This window comes from Nerophis lumbriciformis, linkage group LG07 (assembly GCF_033978685.3).
Source record: "Nerophis lumbriciformis linkage group LG07, RoL_Nlum_v2.1, whole genome shotgun sequence".
Lineage (NCBI taxonomy): Eukaryota > Metazoa > Chordata > Actinopteri > Syngnathiformes > Syngnathidae > Nerophis > Nerophis lumbriciformis.
In genome coordinates, this window is record NC_084554.2 from 39188499 (window position 1) to 39205493 (window position 16995).

At 40.1% G+C, this 16995-nt stretch overlaps 2 protein-coding genes across 3 annotated transcripts in view; one reads left to right on the plus strand and one right to left on the minus strand.

Annotated features, from left to right (window-relative positions):
- The window catches only part of LOC133609521 (threonine synthase-like 1), a 242160-nt gene that overhangs the window by 69397 nt on the left and 155768 nt on the right, over positions 1-16995 (minus strand). The window lies entirely within an intron of this gene.
- Positions 4234-16995, plus strand: part of arhgap21a (Rho GTPase activating protein 21a) — a 137687-nt gene continuing 124925 nt past the window's right edge. The window contains exons 1-2 of the mRNA XM_061965142.1: positions 4234-4571; positions 16581-16788. Of these exons, the coding sequence (XP_061821126.1) occupies positions 16717-16788 (72 nt within the window). The 5' untranslated portion in view covers positions 4234-4571; positions 16581-16716. The remainder of the gene's footprint in view (positions 4572-16580; positions 16789-16995) is intronic.

Genomic DNA, 16995 nt, shown 5'->3' on the forward strand with positions numbered 1-16995 from the left:
GACATCGTGTCATCCGGACCAAAGGGGAAGCGAACCATCCAGACTGTTATCGACGCAAAGTTCAAAAGCCAGCATCTGTGATGGTATGGGGGTGCATTAGTGCCCAAGGCATGGGTGACTTACACATCTGTGAAGGCACCATTAATTCTGAAAGGTACATACAGGTTTTGGAACAACATATGCTGCCATCTAAGCGCCGTCTTTTTCATGGGCGCCCCTGCTTATTTCAGCAAGACAATGCCAAGTCACATTCAGCACGTGTTACAACAGCGTGGCTTCGTAAAAAAAGAGTGCGGGTACTTTCCTGGCTCGCTTGCAGTCCAGACTTGTCTCCCATCGAAAATGTGTGGCGCATTATGAAGCGTAAAATACGACAGCGGAGACCCCGGACTGTAGAACGACTGAAGCTCTACATAAAACAAGAATGGGAAAGAATTCCACTTTCAAAGCTTCAACAATTAGTTTCCTAAGTTCCCAATCGTTTATTGAGTGTTGTTAAAAGAAAAGGTGATGTAACACAGTGGTGAACATGCCCTTTCCCAACTACTTTGGCACGTGCTGCAGCCATGATATTCTAAGTTAATTATTATTTGCAAAAAATAAAATAAAGTTTACGAGTTTGAACATCAAATATGTTGTCTTTGTAGTGCATTCAATTGAATATGGGTTGAAAAGGATTTGCAAATCATTGTATTCCGTTTATATTTACATCTAACACAATTTCCCAACTCATATAGAAACGGGGTTTGTATGTTCACTATTTTATTTAAGGACAAACTTGCAATAATAAACATATGCTTAATGTACCGTAAGATTTTTTTGTTAAAATAAAGCCAATAATGCAAATTTTTGTTGTCCCCTTTATTTAGAAAAGTATCAAAATAATTTTGGTACCGGTACCAAAATATTGGTATTGGGACAACACTACTATCTGATATATATGCAAGCATAAAACGTTAGCACGCTAACATGTGGAAAATGTGCATATACTTGCAAGATGGCGCCAAGTATCAAAATCAATGAATTTGAGTTGAAATGATTAAAGTCAGCTAAAATGCTAGTATAACATGTTAGCATGCCAATGATAGCTTAAGATGGCGTCACGTGTCAAAATCTAGAATTTTTAGGTTACATTTTTTAAATGAACATGTTAACATTAGCATACTACTTGTAAGATGATGCCAAGTATCAAAATCAATGAAGGTTAATTGATGTCTTGATTACGAATGTTTTTTTATGGACACGGAATTTATGTAACTCAACTTTTTTGCGTTTGAATTTTGTGAACTGAATTTTTTATTTTTTATTTTTTTTACATCAAATTATGCTGACAATTTTATTGAATAACGTGTATATATAAAAATGTGGTTTGTTAAAAGACTGTGTGTAAAAATTCAGTGCAAAATATATTAGAGTAAAAAAAATAGCAGTATATACAAATTCAGTGTAAAATAAATCAGGTGTGAAAAAAATAAGTGTAAAAAAAAACCAAGGTTGTATTTGTAAAAAAAAAATAGAGTGAAAGAATTAGGTTCAAAATAAAATAAGTAGGAAAAATTAAATGTATAAAAATTCAGTTTATAAAAAAAATAAATGCAGAAAAAATCACTGCAGAAAAATTCAGTGTGAAAAAATTCAAAGTAAAGAAAATTCAGTGCATAAATATTTGTTGCTTCAAAACTCAAGACTAGCTTCCTAATTTTTTTCTTACATTGAATTTTCATACAATATTTTTTTTTACACTATTTTAACAAACTGATTTGTTAAACACACACATTTTGCTAACTTTTATTCAAGGAAATTGTCAGCTTAACTTGGAGTAAAAAAAATGTAGTTAAAAAACTATTTACGCAAAAACTAAAATTCAAGAGTTTAAAAAAAGCTTTTGTAATAAAGACACAAATTAACCTCCATACCATGACTTTTTTCATGCAAAATTAGCTAAAATGCTATAGAAATTGTAAAAATGCATGCGTCTGACCAAGAAGAAAAACGACTTCTTGCAGTATCATTCTTAACAACAAAAAGTGTGACTGCAAAAAGTGTGACTTAATAAGCAATGGTTTTAAATGCTTTTTTTCCGGTTCAATGTAATAATTATAGTATAAAAGTAGAATACGTTTGTTTATATAAAAAAATATTGTTCCTCTCATCAAAATATAGAAAGGATGGTGGATGAAAGAAGTTGGCACAACATGTTTTTACCTCAACTGTTTAATGAAGAATAAAAGTATTATTGTGGGTGCTGGTTATGCACCCAGGTTATGGTTATGCAGGTTCTGCAGGTTATTTTACATGTAAAATTGCATTGTTCACATTTTGTACTGTTTAAGTAATATAATACCCAGTGAGACAGGCGAGTGGAAGCTATTGGTAACACAACAAGATTATAGGTACACCTGCACCATGTAATCCAGGGATGTCAAACTCATTTTAGCTCAGGGGCCGCATGGAGGAAAATCTGTGCACAAGCGGGCCGGACTATTAAAATTATGACATTAAAACTAAAAAATAAAGTCAACTTCAGATTGTTTTCTTTGTCTTACTTTGGCCAAAAATAGAACAAACACATTCTGAAAATATTACAATAAAAATATAGAACCAAATACCGGCAGAGGTAAAGTTTAGATCCATGAAGGAAAGAAGAAAGTGAATTAATGTTTAGAACTGAATATATTTATATATGCATAAAAATGTGTTTTCTTTTGTATTTTTTTTATGTATTAATTAAGTAACGTTTATGACAACCTTTTTCCAAAACACAATATAGAATGTGAGATATCAAGTTAAAGTTAAAGTACCAATGATAGTCACACACACACTAGGTGTGGTGAGATTATCCTCTGCATTTGACCCATCACACTCACCCTCACCCTCACCCTCTGGGAGGTGAGGAGAGCAGTGAGCAGCAGCGGTGGCCACGCCCGGGAATCATTTTTGGTGATTTAACCCCCAATTCCAACCCTTGATGCTGTGTGCCAAGCAGGGAGGTAATGGGTGCCATTTTTAATAGTCTTTGGTATGACTCGGCCGGGGTTTGAACTCACGATCTACCGATCTCAGGGCGGACACTTTAACCATCATACTTGCCAACCTTGAGACCTTTGAATTCGGGAGATTGGGGGGGGGGGGGGTTGAGGTGGGCGGGGTTGAGGGGGCCGGGTTTTGGTGGTAGCGGGGGTGTATATTGTAGCCCGGAAGAATTAGGGATACAAGGGATTCTGGGTATTTGTTCTGTTGTGTTTATGTTGTGTTACGGTGCGGATGTTCTCCCGAAATGTGTTTGTCATTCTTGTTTGGTGTGGGTTCACAGTGTGGTGCATATTTGTAACAGTGTTAAAGTTGTTTATACGGCCACCCTCAGTGTGACCTGTATGGCTGTTGATCAAGTATGTCTTGCAGTGACAACATGTGACTGGTCCGGCACGCTGTTTGTATGGTGAAAAATCGGACGCGTTGACAGGTTGTAGAGGACGCTAAAGGCAGTGCCATCACGGCACGCCCTTAATATTGTTGTCCGGGTGAAAATCGGGAGAATGGTTGCCCCGGGAGATTATCGGGAGGGGCACTGAAATTCGGGAGTCTCTTGGAAAAATCGGGAGGGTTGGCAAGTATGCTAACCATTGAGCAGGATATAAGAGGATAATGAATACATTCATCATTTGTTTTCAAAACGGTTTAAAAAAAGTGGGACCCCAAAAATGTACTATGGGACCCCATTTTTATGACTTGATGGGGTCCCTGGGACCCCATTTTGAAAATTCCTAGTGCCAACACTGGTGCGTGCAAAACAGCAGCAGTCGGCCGTTGCCTGCGGGCCGGTTCTAATACTAATCAAATATCATCCCGGGGGCCATAGATCATTCATTCGCGGGCCAGATCTGGCCCACGGGCCTTGACTTTGACACTGATCTAATACCAATATTATGGTTTTATGATTATGACTGGGGTGTACAAATGCTGTTTCCTAATATAATACACAATAATACTAAAACACAAACAAACATCTGCTGGTTGTCAACACACATTGCGCACCTCAGACGCTTCGGAGCAATGTTGTTATGGTACCTTCTGCTCTTTATAGGAAACGTTATGTAACACCGCCTTCAATTGGCTGGCCTTAAAAATTCCAAATTTAAACTGGACACCTGATTGGACACAAGCCAAGCGAGTAGGCGGGCCCGGGGGGCGGGGCTTCATCAAAGGCGAGCAGCTTCATCCATCGAGGGGACAGATGGTCGCACTCTTGCAGGAATACATTTCTCTTCCCCTTTTTTTTGGGACTTTTTATCTGTTTTAATATCTGATGATCGATTGCCGCGGAGATGAATGAACATCGGAGGGTTGTATTCCGCCGGATCGCCGTAAAAAAAGAATGCCCGCCGAGGGGCGTTTGCTGCCGTGTTTTCTCCAGCGGGGCTCCAGCAGTGGGCTGCCGCCGGCAGAGCTCTACAGGCGGGCTGAGCGACTGACAGCCTCCCGCTCTCCTCCTTGGAGCCTCACCTTTCCGGGCTTAGACTAACATGGACAAAGTGCTTCTTTGGTCGTGCGGGTGCTGTTTTCTCAATTAGGTAAATGCTGATTTTTTACAAACAAAAACAAAATGTTGCATAGTTGTCATCACGCATGAAAGCTGTTTGGCGTGTGGCTTGATTCATCCATTAAGGTGACGTCACTGGGGGGTATTGATTTGTAGAGGACGTGCACGTCTCATGACCACAAACATGCAGAGCAGGTTTTATTTGGAGTCCTTCAACACATCACTGTCATTACAAAGAAATGGTGCGTAGAAGCCCAGGTGTTTATGTCATACAGCATGTGTGCTGATCACAAGTGGTCATTTTTTTTGGACATATAAATAAGACAATAGAGAAATGACTGCACAATATGCAGATGAAATGCTTGTTTAGTGTCAGTGGCACTCAATGGGATTCACATGGTTGACAATAACAGCCACTGGACACTAGATTAGGTACATTGCACCATCTAATCCCAACAATAATATGTTTACAATTGCATTGGGGTAAAAATACACAACATTGTACCAAGTGTAAATATTTTCTACTATGTTGTATTATACCACATCCATTTTTACAGAGCACACTGACTTCTTTTTACTCCTTTTTAGACTTGTGCAAGTATTAAGCATGTTCACAATGGACTATATCATATTATCATGAATAAGCCAAAATAAGTAACTCAGTGATTATTCACATGAGTTTCACTGTTACATTGTTCAAGGTTATAATACAGATGTTGTATCATAGTGGCATTACCACAGGTAACAATAATTATTTCACTGTAACAATAATTTGTATCAACAATGTGGGAATAATGAATATACCAACAATGGTAATAGACAACATAGCAGAGGTGGGACCAAGTCATTGTTTTGCAAGTCACAAGTAAGTCTCAAGTCTTTGCCCTCAAGTCCGAGTCAAGTCCCGAGTCAAGACAGGCAAGCCCCGAGTCAAGTCCAAAGTCAAGACTGGAAAGTCTCAAGTCAAGTCCTAAGTCCTGCATTTTGAGTTTCGAGTCCTTTCAAGTCCTTTTAACCACAGACTAATATATTAACACAGATTGTGTATGCTTTTCAAACGCTGTATTTATTTATTAAAACAAGTGCATTTTAAATTGCAGGAAAGAAAATTGTGCTGACATTGCACTTTATAATAGCACTATTAACCAGTCATTTTAAACATTAACTAATTCCTTTACAGAACAAACACATTGAAAAATAAAGTGCAAATGTACTTATTTGTACAAAAGTGTTAACATTGAAAAAACATGACATATACGTGAACATAACAAAAAAGTTGTACTTTTTATATGTCAGGGCCCTATGCTGCATTGCATTTGCAAAAGACCAAATTAGCCAAGAGTCTGTCAGTCATTTGTGCACGATGGGGGCGTAGTATGATGCCACCATGGCTGAAAACTCGCTCCACTGGAGCACTGGAGGCAGGCACTGCCAAGACTCTCATGGCCACTCGGAACAGTGAAGGAAGAGTCTTCATGTTCAATGCCCAGAACAAAAGGGGGGAGAGAGTTGTTTTGGGTTGGTGCACTACTTGTAAGTGTATCTTGTGTTTTTTATGTTGATTTAATTAAAAAAAGAAAAAAGAAAAAAATTATTTCTTGTGCGGCCCGATACCAATCGATCCACGGACCGGCCCGGTGGTTGGGGACCACTGAGGTAAACAACCAACAGTATGTCAGAAAGCTAGCTAAAACGGTACACATATTCATAATATAGTATACATTTTAACTGACCTTTATTTTACTATTTTTGTCTTTTTTTAGGTGGCTAAAATACGCGGTGCTGCTGACCGCCGTCTAACGTTACGTGTGATATATTGACTAACGTAACCCTGCTTAAAAAAAATCACTGAACAAAAAGTATGGATAAGGTAGTGAACTGCAACAGATTCCCGTGTTTGCAATAACGTTATAACGTTAGCAGTGAGTTTACAGCCTCACTGATATAACTACACAGCAAATAAAAGTCACGTTACTTAGCCAATAAACGTTATCTTACATTCAAAACTTACCGTTCTTTGTGCAACTTCAAATGCCGGACGAAGTTGGAAGTTGTTGCCTCTCCATCAGTAATTTTCGAACCGCATGTGTTGCATACTGCAAACCGTTTTGTGTTGACCACCTCGTAATTTTTATACCCAAACAAAATTATTTTAGGTATCATTTTTTGTTCACTGGCGTGTGGCTTGGACATGTCTTCTTCGTTGGTTGTCCTGCAATTTGATTGGATGAATGCTGTGTGATGAAAACAAAGTAGATCTAATTTGATTGGCTGTTGTACTGAGACCACACAAGCTGACACACGCAACGCTGATAGACAAGTACACAATGAAAAATACGGAGCGCTCCCGAATAACTTTTTCATCTTTGGGTTTTGGGGAAAGTAGCAAGTCATGTCAAGTCATGTCAATTCAAAAGGCTCAAGTCCAAGTGAAGTCACAAGTCATTGATGTTAAAGTCTAAGTCGAGTTGCAAGTCTTTTTACATTTTGTCAAGTCGAGTCTAAAGTCATCAAATTCATGACTCGAGTCTGACTCGAGTCCAAGTCATGTGACTCGAGTCCACACCTCTGCAACATAGTAATAATGGTAAGGAAACATTGAGCACATGTTAACACTTTGAGACAGAGTACAACACCCTCATCTCTATATTTGAACCAGACCCCATGTTTGTATAATAGTTTAAATCGATTAATAGTTTGGCATTGCTTGTGTTGTAAGTCCAGTTTGTTCCATAGATTTACTCCGCATACAGACACACAAAAACGTTTACGAGTGGTTTGAGCTCTCGGCAATGAGAAATATCCAAAGCCTCTCAAGTAATGCTATAGCTCTCAAGTTTATCACAGATTATTTTGATGATAATTGTCTGCGGAACTGTTGGTTTGTGGGAATAAATAGTATTGGAATTGGGGGAGGTGGGGCGTGGAGAAAAGTGTAGGGTTTTGTCGATTCGGTTCTGATTAGCGTGGGCACGATAAAAAATAAGTGAGAAAAGAGCTAAGTTAACGCGTCAGGTAAATGCACTGGAGGAGGTTTTTGTGCATGTTTACTTTATTGTAAGTATGCTAATCCCAACAATATTATGTTTCCAATTGCATTGGGGTAAAAATGCACAACATTGTGCCAAGTGTATGTATTTTCTAATATTTATGGTCCTTGGCATATATAATATGTTACTTTTACAGAACACACTTTGACTAGGATTAAACAAGAGCTGCTTCTTCAGATTTGTGCAAGTGTTAAGCATGTTCACAATGGACTATATAACAATATTATGAATAAGCCAAAATAAGTAACTCTCAGGGGGCGGGGGTGGGGGGAGTAAACTTAATTTGGAAATTGTTTTAAGTAGTTGCAGATGTTATCGCAGATTATTTTGATAATCAGGTGATTGTTTGCGCAACTGTTGGTTTGTGGGAATAAATAGTATTTGAATTGGGGGAGGTGGGGCGTGAAAAAAAAGTAGGGTTTTGTCGATTCGGTTTTGATTAGCATGGGCATGACGGAAAATAATTGAGAAAAGAGCTAAGTTAATGTGTCAGGTGAATGCACTGGAGCAGGTTTTTGTGCATGTTTACTTTATTGTAATGTAAGTATGCTAATCCCAACAATATTATGTTTACAAATTAATTGGGGTAAAAATGTACAACATTGCACCAAGTGTATATATTTTCTAATATTTATGGTCCTTGGCATATATAATATGTTGTTGTTGTATTATACCAGGGGTCGGCAACCCGCGGCTCCGGAGCCGCATGCAGGTCTTTGATCACTCTGATGCGGCTCAGCTGCATACTTGCTGACCCTCCCGATTTTCCCGGGAGATTTCCGGATTTTGGTGCCTCACGCAGAAAACTCCCGGGAATAATATTCACCGATTTTCATCCTAACAATAATAATAATAAGGGCGTGCCATGATGGTGCAACATTTAGCGCCCTCTACAATCTGTATTAACAGCGTGCCAGTCCAGCCTTTTGTTGTATGCATCTTCTACTTGCACACGCAAGTGACAGCAAGGCATACTTGGTCAACAGCCACACAGGTTACACTGACGGTGGCCATATAAAACAACTTTAAGACTCTTAATAATAATGCGCCACACTGTGAACCCACACCAAACAAGAATGACAAACACATTTCGGGAGAACATCTGCACCTTAACACAACATAAACACAACAGAACAAATACCCAGAATCCCATGCAGCCCTGACTCTTCCGGGCTACATTATACACCCCTGCTACCACCAAACCCTGCTTCTTCAGACTTGTGCAAGTATTATGCATGTTCACAATGGACTATTTAACAATATCATGAATAAGCCAAAATAAGCAACTCTCAGTGGGGGGGGTGGGAGTAAACTTAACTTGGAAATTGTTTTAAGTAGTTGCAGAAGTTATCACAGATTATTTTGATAATTGTCTGCGGAACTGTTGGTTTGTGGGAATAAATAGTATTGGAATAGGGGGGTTGGTGGGGTGTGGACATTTTTTTTAAGGGTTTTGTCGATTCGTTTCTGATTAGCATGGGCATGACGGCAAATAATTGAGAAAAGCGCTAAATTAACGTGTCAGTGAACGCACTGGAGCAGGTTTTTGTGCATATTTACTTTATTGTAAGTATGCTAGTGCTAGCAACTGGTGGTTTGTACAAACATATAGTATTTGAGTTTGGGGGGCCCGGGGGGGACGTGAAAAAATGTAGGGTTTTGTTGATTCCGTTCTGTAGAGCATGGGCATGACTAAAAATAATTGAGAAGCACTGAGCTAATGTGTCCAGTAAATGCACTACAGCAGATTTTTTGTGTGTGCCTGTGTTTGCAGAAGCAACTGGTGTTTAGTACAGCTAAACTAGTATTTTAATTCAGGGCAAGTGTGAAATTATTTTTGTTTGTTTTCTTCATTCTGTTCTGGTTAGCATGGGCTTGACAGAAGATAATTGAGAAACACTATGCTAATGTGTCCAGTATAGGCATCGGAGCAGGTTTTTGTGTGTGTGTGCATGTTTACTTTTTTGTATGATTGTTTTCAGAATGCCAGCAACTGGTGGTTTGTACAGAATACAGATAAATAGTATTTGAATTCAAGGGGGTGTGGAAAAATGTAGGGTTTTGTCGATTCGGTTCTGATTAGCATGGGCATTTCAGAAAATAATTGAGAATCACTATGCTGATGTGTCCGGTAATTGCACTGGAGATGGTTTTTGTGTGTGTGCATGTATACTTTTTCCTAAGATTGTTCACAGAATGGTACTGCCAGCAACTGGTTGTTTGTAGAGAAATATTGTATTTTAAATTTGAGGGAGGGAGAGGCGTGGAAAAAATTTAGAGTTTTGTTTACCGTATTTTTCGGAGTATAAGTCACACCGGAGTATAAGTCGCACCTGCTGAAAATGCATAATAAAGAAGGAAAAAAACATATATAAGTCGCACTGGAGTATAAGTTGCATTTTTTGGGGAAATTTATTTGATAAAACCCATGATAGTACCCATGTACTAATATGATCCACTTCAAGAAACTCTTCAAACTTAAAGTGTTTACAAAGTACAAAGAAGAAGAACCATGATAAACATTTTGAATTTATTTAAGTCATCCATTCTTTCACTCTCAAAATAATCTTACTTATCTCATCATATGAAATATAACTTACTTCACCAATTATTATTTATTTATTTATTTTTATTGTGATTACTTATGGAGTATATTGTGAATACATTGAGAACAGGAAGTGAACTAAAGTTTTGGCAACTGTTATGTAAAAGAAAAGGGGTAGGATTAAATAAGCTCTGCTTCTTCCTACTCCTTTTCGAACATGTTGAAAAGAGAAACTGGAAATTGTGATGTATCATGTTGTATGCTTGCACGTTCGAAATAAACTCAAACTCAACTCAACTCAACTCAACACCAAGAATAGACATTTGAAAGGCAACTTAAAATAAATAAAGAATAGTGAATAACAGGCTGAATAAGTGTACGTTATTTGAGGCATAAATAACCAACTGAGAACGTGCCTGGTATGTTAACGCAGAGCCGGCCCAAGGCATAAGCATACTAAGCGCTTGCTTAGGGCCCCGCAGCCACCAGGGGGCCCCCAAAAACAATTAACAAAAAAATCTTATTTTAAATTTTTTGCATGTACGAGTCTGACTGATGATTTCTAAATGATCAAAGATATATTATTGTACAAAAACACAATTTTAGGTCAACAGAGTGCTGCTGCTGATCTAGGCCTAGTGATTCTTCCTGCCTCTCTTTAAATGTAAAGCTGCCTCTGCTGCACCTGTGACGTTTGCTGCCTGCTATGGCGTCACATTAGTGCCAAAAATCCGAGCGCATAAAAACTGTTATCGCGCGCTGATTCTCCACTTCGTGCGCGCGCGCGACACCCTTTTGCGCGCGTGTGGTGCCTTTTTGCGCGCGCGCCGTCTCGGTCTGTGCGCTGGCATGTTTCGTTTTGGCACTTTGGGGGCGGGTATGCTTAGACGGCCCCTTCTTTCTGATTGGTCAGGCGAAATGCTCAGAGCCAATCAGAAGTATAGCAGGGCGGGTCATCGTCAATATGTATCAAGATTGTTATAGGCGCAAAGTTTTCACTTCTTCTTGAACATTGTTTTCTAATTTATGGAATTTCTTTTGATTCAGCCATAAAATTAATGAAATAATCTTTGAATTTTGTTTTTAAAATGTTAAAAATAGCCTTTTAATAATGTATTCTGAAACAGTTTAAAATAATCAGAGAACTGACTATCACTGACCCTACACAACTATATTGCACAATTAAGTCATTTTTTTTTATAGCGAAAGAGGTAATTTCAACAGGTGCAGCATCCTATGTCATATCTACATGTAATAAGATTTGTAACAAGGCAAACCGTTTGTAAATTGGTCGAAAATCGAGCAAGTTATGGTAATTTAATTGGTACATGTACTAATTAAATTACCATAACTTGCTTTGACATCAATGTAATGATTGAGGCTAGCTGTCCGAGGTAAGATGGCTACAACGTTGCTACGCTGGAGAATGATTGGTCATATGAAAAATGCTCAGAGCCAATCAGAAAGGAGGGGCTGTCTAAGCATACCTGCCCCCAAAGTGCCAAAAAAAAAATGACAGCGCGAGGAGAGATGCCAGGAGTACACAGAGAGCGCACAGACCGAGACGGCACGCGCGCAGAAAGGCACCGCGCGCGCGCAAAAAGACACCACGCTTGCGCAAAAAGACACCACGCGCGTGCAAAAGGGTGTCGCGCGCGCACGAAGTGGAGAATCAGCGTGCGATAACAGTTTTTATGCGCTTGGATTTTTGGCACTAATGTGACGCCATATCTTTCCTCTCAGATTCAGACAGGACTGAGCAGGTGATCAGAGGACCACTGTCTATTAAGGAGAACTTTTCATTCCCCAAACGGCATGATGGCCGAAGTTTTCATTATCATTATACCTACAGACAGCTAGTCAATGGGGAAAAAGTCAAGCGTAGCTGGCTGACTTATTCAAGAAGTAAAGATGCAGTCTATTGCTTTTGCTGCAAATTATTTTCCAAAAAGTCCTTAAAACTGGCAGCCGAGGGACAGCGGGATTGGGTCAACATAGGTGCACTGCTGAAACAGCATGAAAACAGTGAAGATCATTGTAGCAACATGGTGAAATGGAAGGATTTTGCCTTGCGTCTTTCAAAGGGGAAAACTATTGATGAATTTAACTTCAGTAGACTGCGCTCTCTTTGTACAAAGTAAACATTAAATATGAACAATTAACTAAAAATGTAAACTAGTAATTAAAGACTAATATGTACAAGACTGATGAGACAAGATGACACTTTTACTGTAAATACAAAGCTTTATCACTTGGGACTGTTCAACCCCAGGCCACTCTTGTAGCTGAATGTTTTCTACATTTTAAGATTAGGAACCATATGTGGCACTCTGGACATCATTCGTTCATTCATTGGTATTATTTATGTTCTTAACTGGGCCACCCCCATATCTTTATAAATGACATGTCATTTGTAAAGACATGCCAGGCTGACAATAGGATAATGTAAACAACACTGCCAGAGCCGCAATGAGTTTATAGTAGGTGTGTGAATGATCAACAATCAATATTATTGGCAGAAATAGAGGGCCCCAAAATCAAATTTTGCTTAGGGCCCCATGGAGGCTTGGGCCGGCACTGTGTTAACGTAACATATTATGGTAAGAGTCATTCAAATAACTATAACATATAGAACACGCTATACGTTTACCAAACAATCTGTCACTCCTAATCGCTAAATCCCATGAAATCTTATACGTCTAGTCTCTTACGTGAATGAGCTAAATAATATTTTTTGATATTTTACGGTAATGTGTTAATAATTTCACACATAAGTCGCTCCTGAGTATAAGTCGCACCCCCGGCCAAACTATGAAAAAAACTGTGACTTATAGTCCGAAAAATACGGTATTCTGTTTTGTGTAACATAGGCATGACTGAAAATAACTGAGAAACACGGAGCTAATGTGTCCGGTAAATGCACTGGAGCAGGTTTTTGTGTGCCTGTGTTTGCAGAATGCCGGTGCCAGCAACTGGTGTTTAGTACAGATAACTAGTATTTTAATCCAGGGCGGGCGTGAACATTTTTTTTAATGGGTTTGTTCATTCTGTTTTGATTAGCATGGGCTTGACAAAAAAATATTGAGAATCACTAAGCTAATGTGTCTGATAAATGCACTGGAGCAGGTTTTTGTGTGTGTGCATGTTTACTTTATCCTTTATCTCCAAACTAGTTGTTTGTAGAGAAATATTGTATTTAAATTTGAGGGGGGGAGAGGCGTGGAAAAAAATGTAGCGTTTTGTTTATTCTGTTTTGTATAGCATAGGCATGACTGAAAATAACTAAGAATCACCAAGCTAATGTGTTCGGTAAATGCACTAGAGCAGGTTTTGTGTGCCTGTGTTTGCAGAATGCTGGTGGCAGCAACTGGTGTTTAGTACAGATAACTAGAATTTAAATTCAGGACTGGCGTGAACACTTTTTTTATGGGTTTGTTCATTCTGTTTTGATTAACATGGGCTTGACAAAATATTAACAGTAAGCTAATGTGTCCAGTAAATACACCGAGCAGGTTTTTGTGTATGTTTACTTTTTTTGTATGATTGTTTGCTGATTGCTGGCGCAGCAACTGGTGGTTTGTACAAATAAATAGTATCTGAATTCAGGGGGGGTGTGAAAAAATTTCCAGGTTTTGTTCAGTCTGTTCTGCATAGAATGGACATGACTGAAAGTAATTGATAAACAGTGAGTTAATGTTGTAGGTATGTATGTATTCGCTGCTCTTTGGCTCTCCGCAGTGGTCACTCACTGTTTCACACTTGAACGCGCCATCGTGAGTAGCGACAGGAACGCTGTTTTAAGAGTTCCACTGCGTTCGCGTCGTTTTTTTTATCACCACTTTACACCAACGATGATGGCGTAGAACATATAACCTACTTTATCCACAATATCGAAATTTTGAGCTTGAACATGTACCGTATTTTTCGGAGTATAAGTCGCACCGGAGTATAAGTCGCACCTGCCGAAAATGCATAATAAAGACGGAAAAGAACGTATATAAGTCGCACTGGAGCTCGGCCAAACTATGAAAAAATTGCGACTTATTGTCCGAAAAATACGGTACTCGCGCTACCTAGCTCTGACAAAATTTGGCAAGTTTAGACTGGACAAAACTCCCCTGCAAAAAAATTCAATTGAGTAAAATGTTCATTGGAATCTCCATCCCTCCATTTTCTACCGCTTGTCCCTTTTGGGGTTGCGGGGGTTGAGGGGATCCGGTTTGGTGGCTGCAGGATTAGGTCTCTGCCTTTTGCAGATGATGTGGTCCTGATGGCTTCATCTGGCCAGGATCTTCAGCTCTCACTGGATCGGTTCGCAGCCGAGTGTGAAGCGACTGGGATGAGAATCAGCACCTCCAAGTCCGAGTCCATGGTTCTCGCCCGGAAAAGGGTGGAGTGCCATCTCCGGGTTGGGGAGGAGATCTTGCCCCAAGTTGAGGAGTTCAAGTACCTCGGAGTCTTGTTCACGAGTGAGGGAAGAGTGGATCGTGAGATCGACAGGCGGATCGGTGCGGCGTCTTCAGTAATGCGGACGCTGTATCGATCCGTTGTGGTGAAGAAGGAGCTGAGCCGGAAGGCAAAGCTCTCAATTTACCGGTCGATCTACGTTCCCATCCTCACCTATGGTCATGAGCTTTGGGTTATGACCGAAAGGACAAGATCACGGGTACAAGCGGCCGAAATGAGTTTCCTCCGCCGGGTGGCGGGGCTCTCCCTTAGAGATAGGGTGAGAAGCTCTGCCATCCGGGGGGAGCTCAAAGTAAAGCCGCTGCTCCTCCACATCGAGAGGAGCCAAATGAGGTGGTTCGGGCATCTGGTCAGGATGACACCCGAACGCCTCCCTACCGGGCACGTCCGACCGGTAGGAGGCCGCGGGGAAGACCCAGGACACGTTGGGAAGACTATGTCTCCTGGAAAAAATTACGACTTATAGTCCGAAAAATACGGTACTCGCGCTACATAGCTCTGACAGAATTTGGCAAGATTAGACTGGACAAAACTCCCCTGCAAAAAAATCCAATTGAGTAAAATGTTCATTGGGGGGGCTGGAGCCTATCCTAGCTGCACACGGGCGGAAGGCGGGGTACACCCTGGACAAGTCGCCACCTCATCACAGGGCCAACACAGACAGACAACATTCACACTCACATTCACACACTAGGGCCCAGGATCGAACCCAGGACCTTCGAATTGTGAGGCACACGTACAAACCCCTAGGACACCGTGCTGCCCTCATTGGAATCTCTATTATATAAATTATACATTTATGTTAGTCTGCCAAATATGTTTTAAATTGATCGATTCACGCACAGATTTTTTTGTTTTGTGACACACAAGTCGAGTCCGAGCAGCCATGTTTACTAAAATTTTCCGTCACTTCCAATGCTAATTTCAGGAATTTTATCAATTAGAAATACACCGTAACTGAGAAAACTCTTTTTTCTGTTTCTTTGTTGAGCAAGCTTTCCAATGACACCAACATTTTTTTTTTAAATGGCAAATATTGAGAAAGTTATGACATTTTTAACAAAAAGGTCAGACCTAAAATCTTGAGCCTCAGTGACTTTATATTGAAGAAGTTGATCAGAAATGATTGCATTTTCACTAGTTTTAAAAATCCATAACTGTTCTAATATTTATCACAGGAAAATTACTTATACTTTTATCACTGGGATTGTCTTTATAAGACCTGTTTTATAATACTGGTACATGTAAATACATTCATTTTTTATTTTTTTTATTTTTTTTTTACAAACATACCTACTTGACACCCAGCATCAAGGGTTGGAATTAATAATAATAATAATACATTTTATTTATAAGGCACCTTTCTGGGCACTCAAGGACACCGTATAAAATCAAAACAATAAAATCGGATAAAAACAACAATAATAACAACAACAAAGATAGAGAAGAAAAGATGATTACAATGAATAAGCAGTCAGGAATAGGTGTGTTTTGAGTCTTAATTTGAAGAGGGATATTGAGTCCAAGTTACGAAGGTCTGGTGGCAAAGAGTTCCAAAGATGTGGGGCAGAGCGGCTGAAAGCTCGGGCACCCATGGTGGACAGTTTAAATAAAGGGACAGTGAGATGGATGGATGAAGAGGATCTTAGAGAACGTGAGGGCGTGGCGACATGGATCAGGTCAGAGAGATAAGATGGAGAGAGGTTATGGATGGCTTTGAAAGTGAGGAGAATTATTTTGGGGGTTAAATCACCAAAAATGATTCCCGGGCGCGGCCACCGCTGCTGCTCACTGCTCCCCTCACCTCCCAGGGGGTGATCAAGGGCGATGGGTCAAATGCAGAGAATAATTTCGCCACACCTAGTGTGTGTGTGACAGTCATGGGTAAATGTTGTGTCCGGTGAATGCTTGTTTACTTTTTTGGACTCAAACTTGCAAAACAAATTCTAATTGCCCAACTGTCAAATGTCCCTTTCAGATTTCCACCTCGACCGGACATGAGGACGGACGACGGCGTGGATTAGGACCTATTTCCCTTCCTATTTTGGCGTCACCCACTCAAGCTCCATGTGGGCTCGGCAGGACTTCTCCCCCTTGAGTGTTTGTGAGGTGAAATGATGGCAGCGCGTTGCAGCGACTCGCCGCAGGACAATGAGGAGAATCGACTCACAGCTCCATCATGCGAAGTAAGAAACAGAGGAGTGTGTGTGTGCGTGCGCTCCAGAATGTAGATTCCATGCATTTTTTTTTTTTAAGTGAGCGTTCATCATGTGACCCGAATCACACTGGGTTCACATTTATTTCCGACACAATCCTGGCCTCTGTGCGCGCACATTCTGGCGGGATGACCATCAAAACGTCTGCGAGCGTGTGACATGCCACACAAGTGCCAT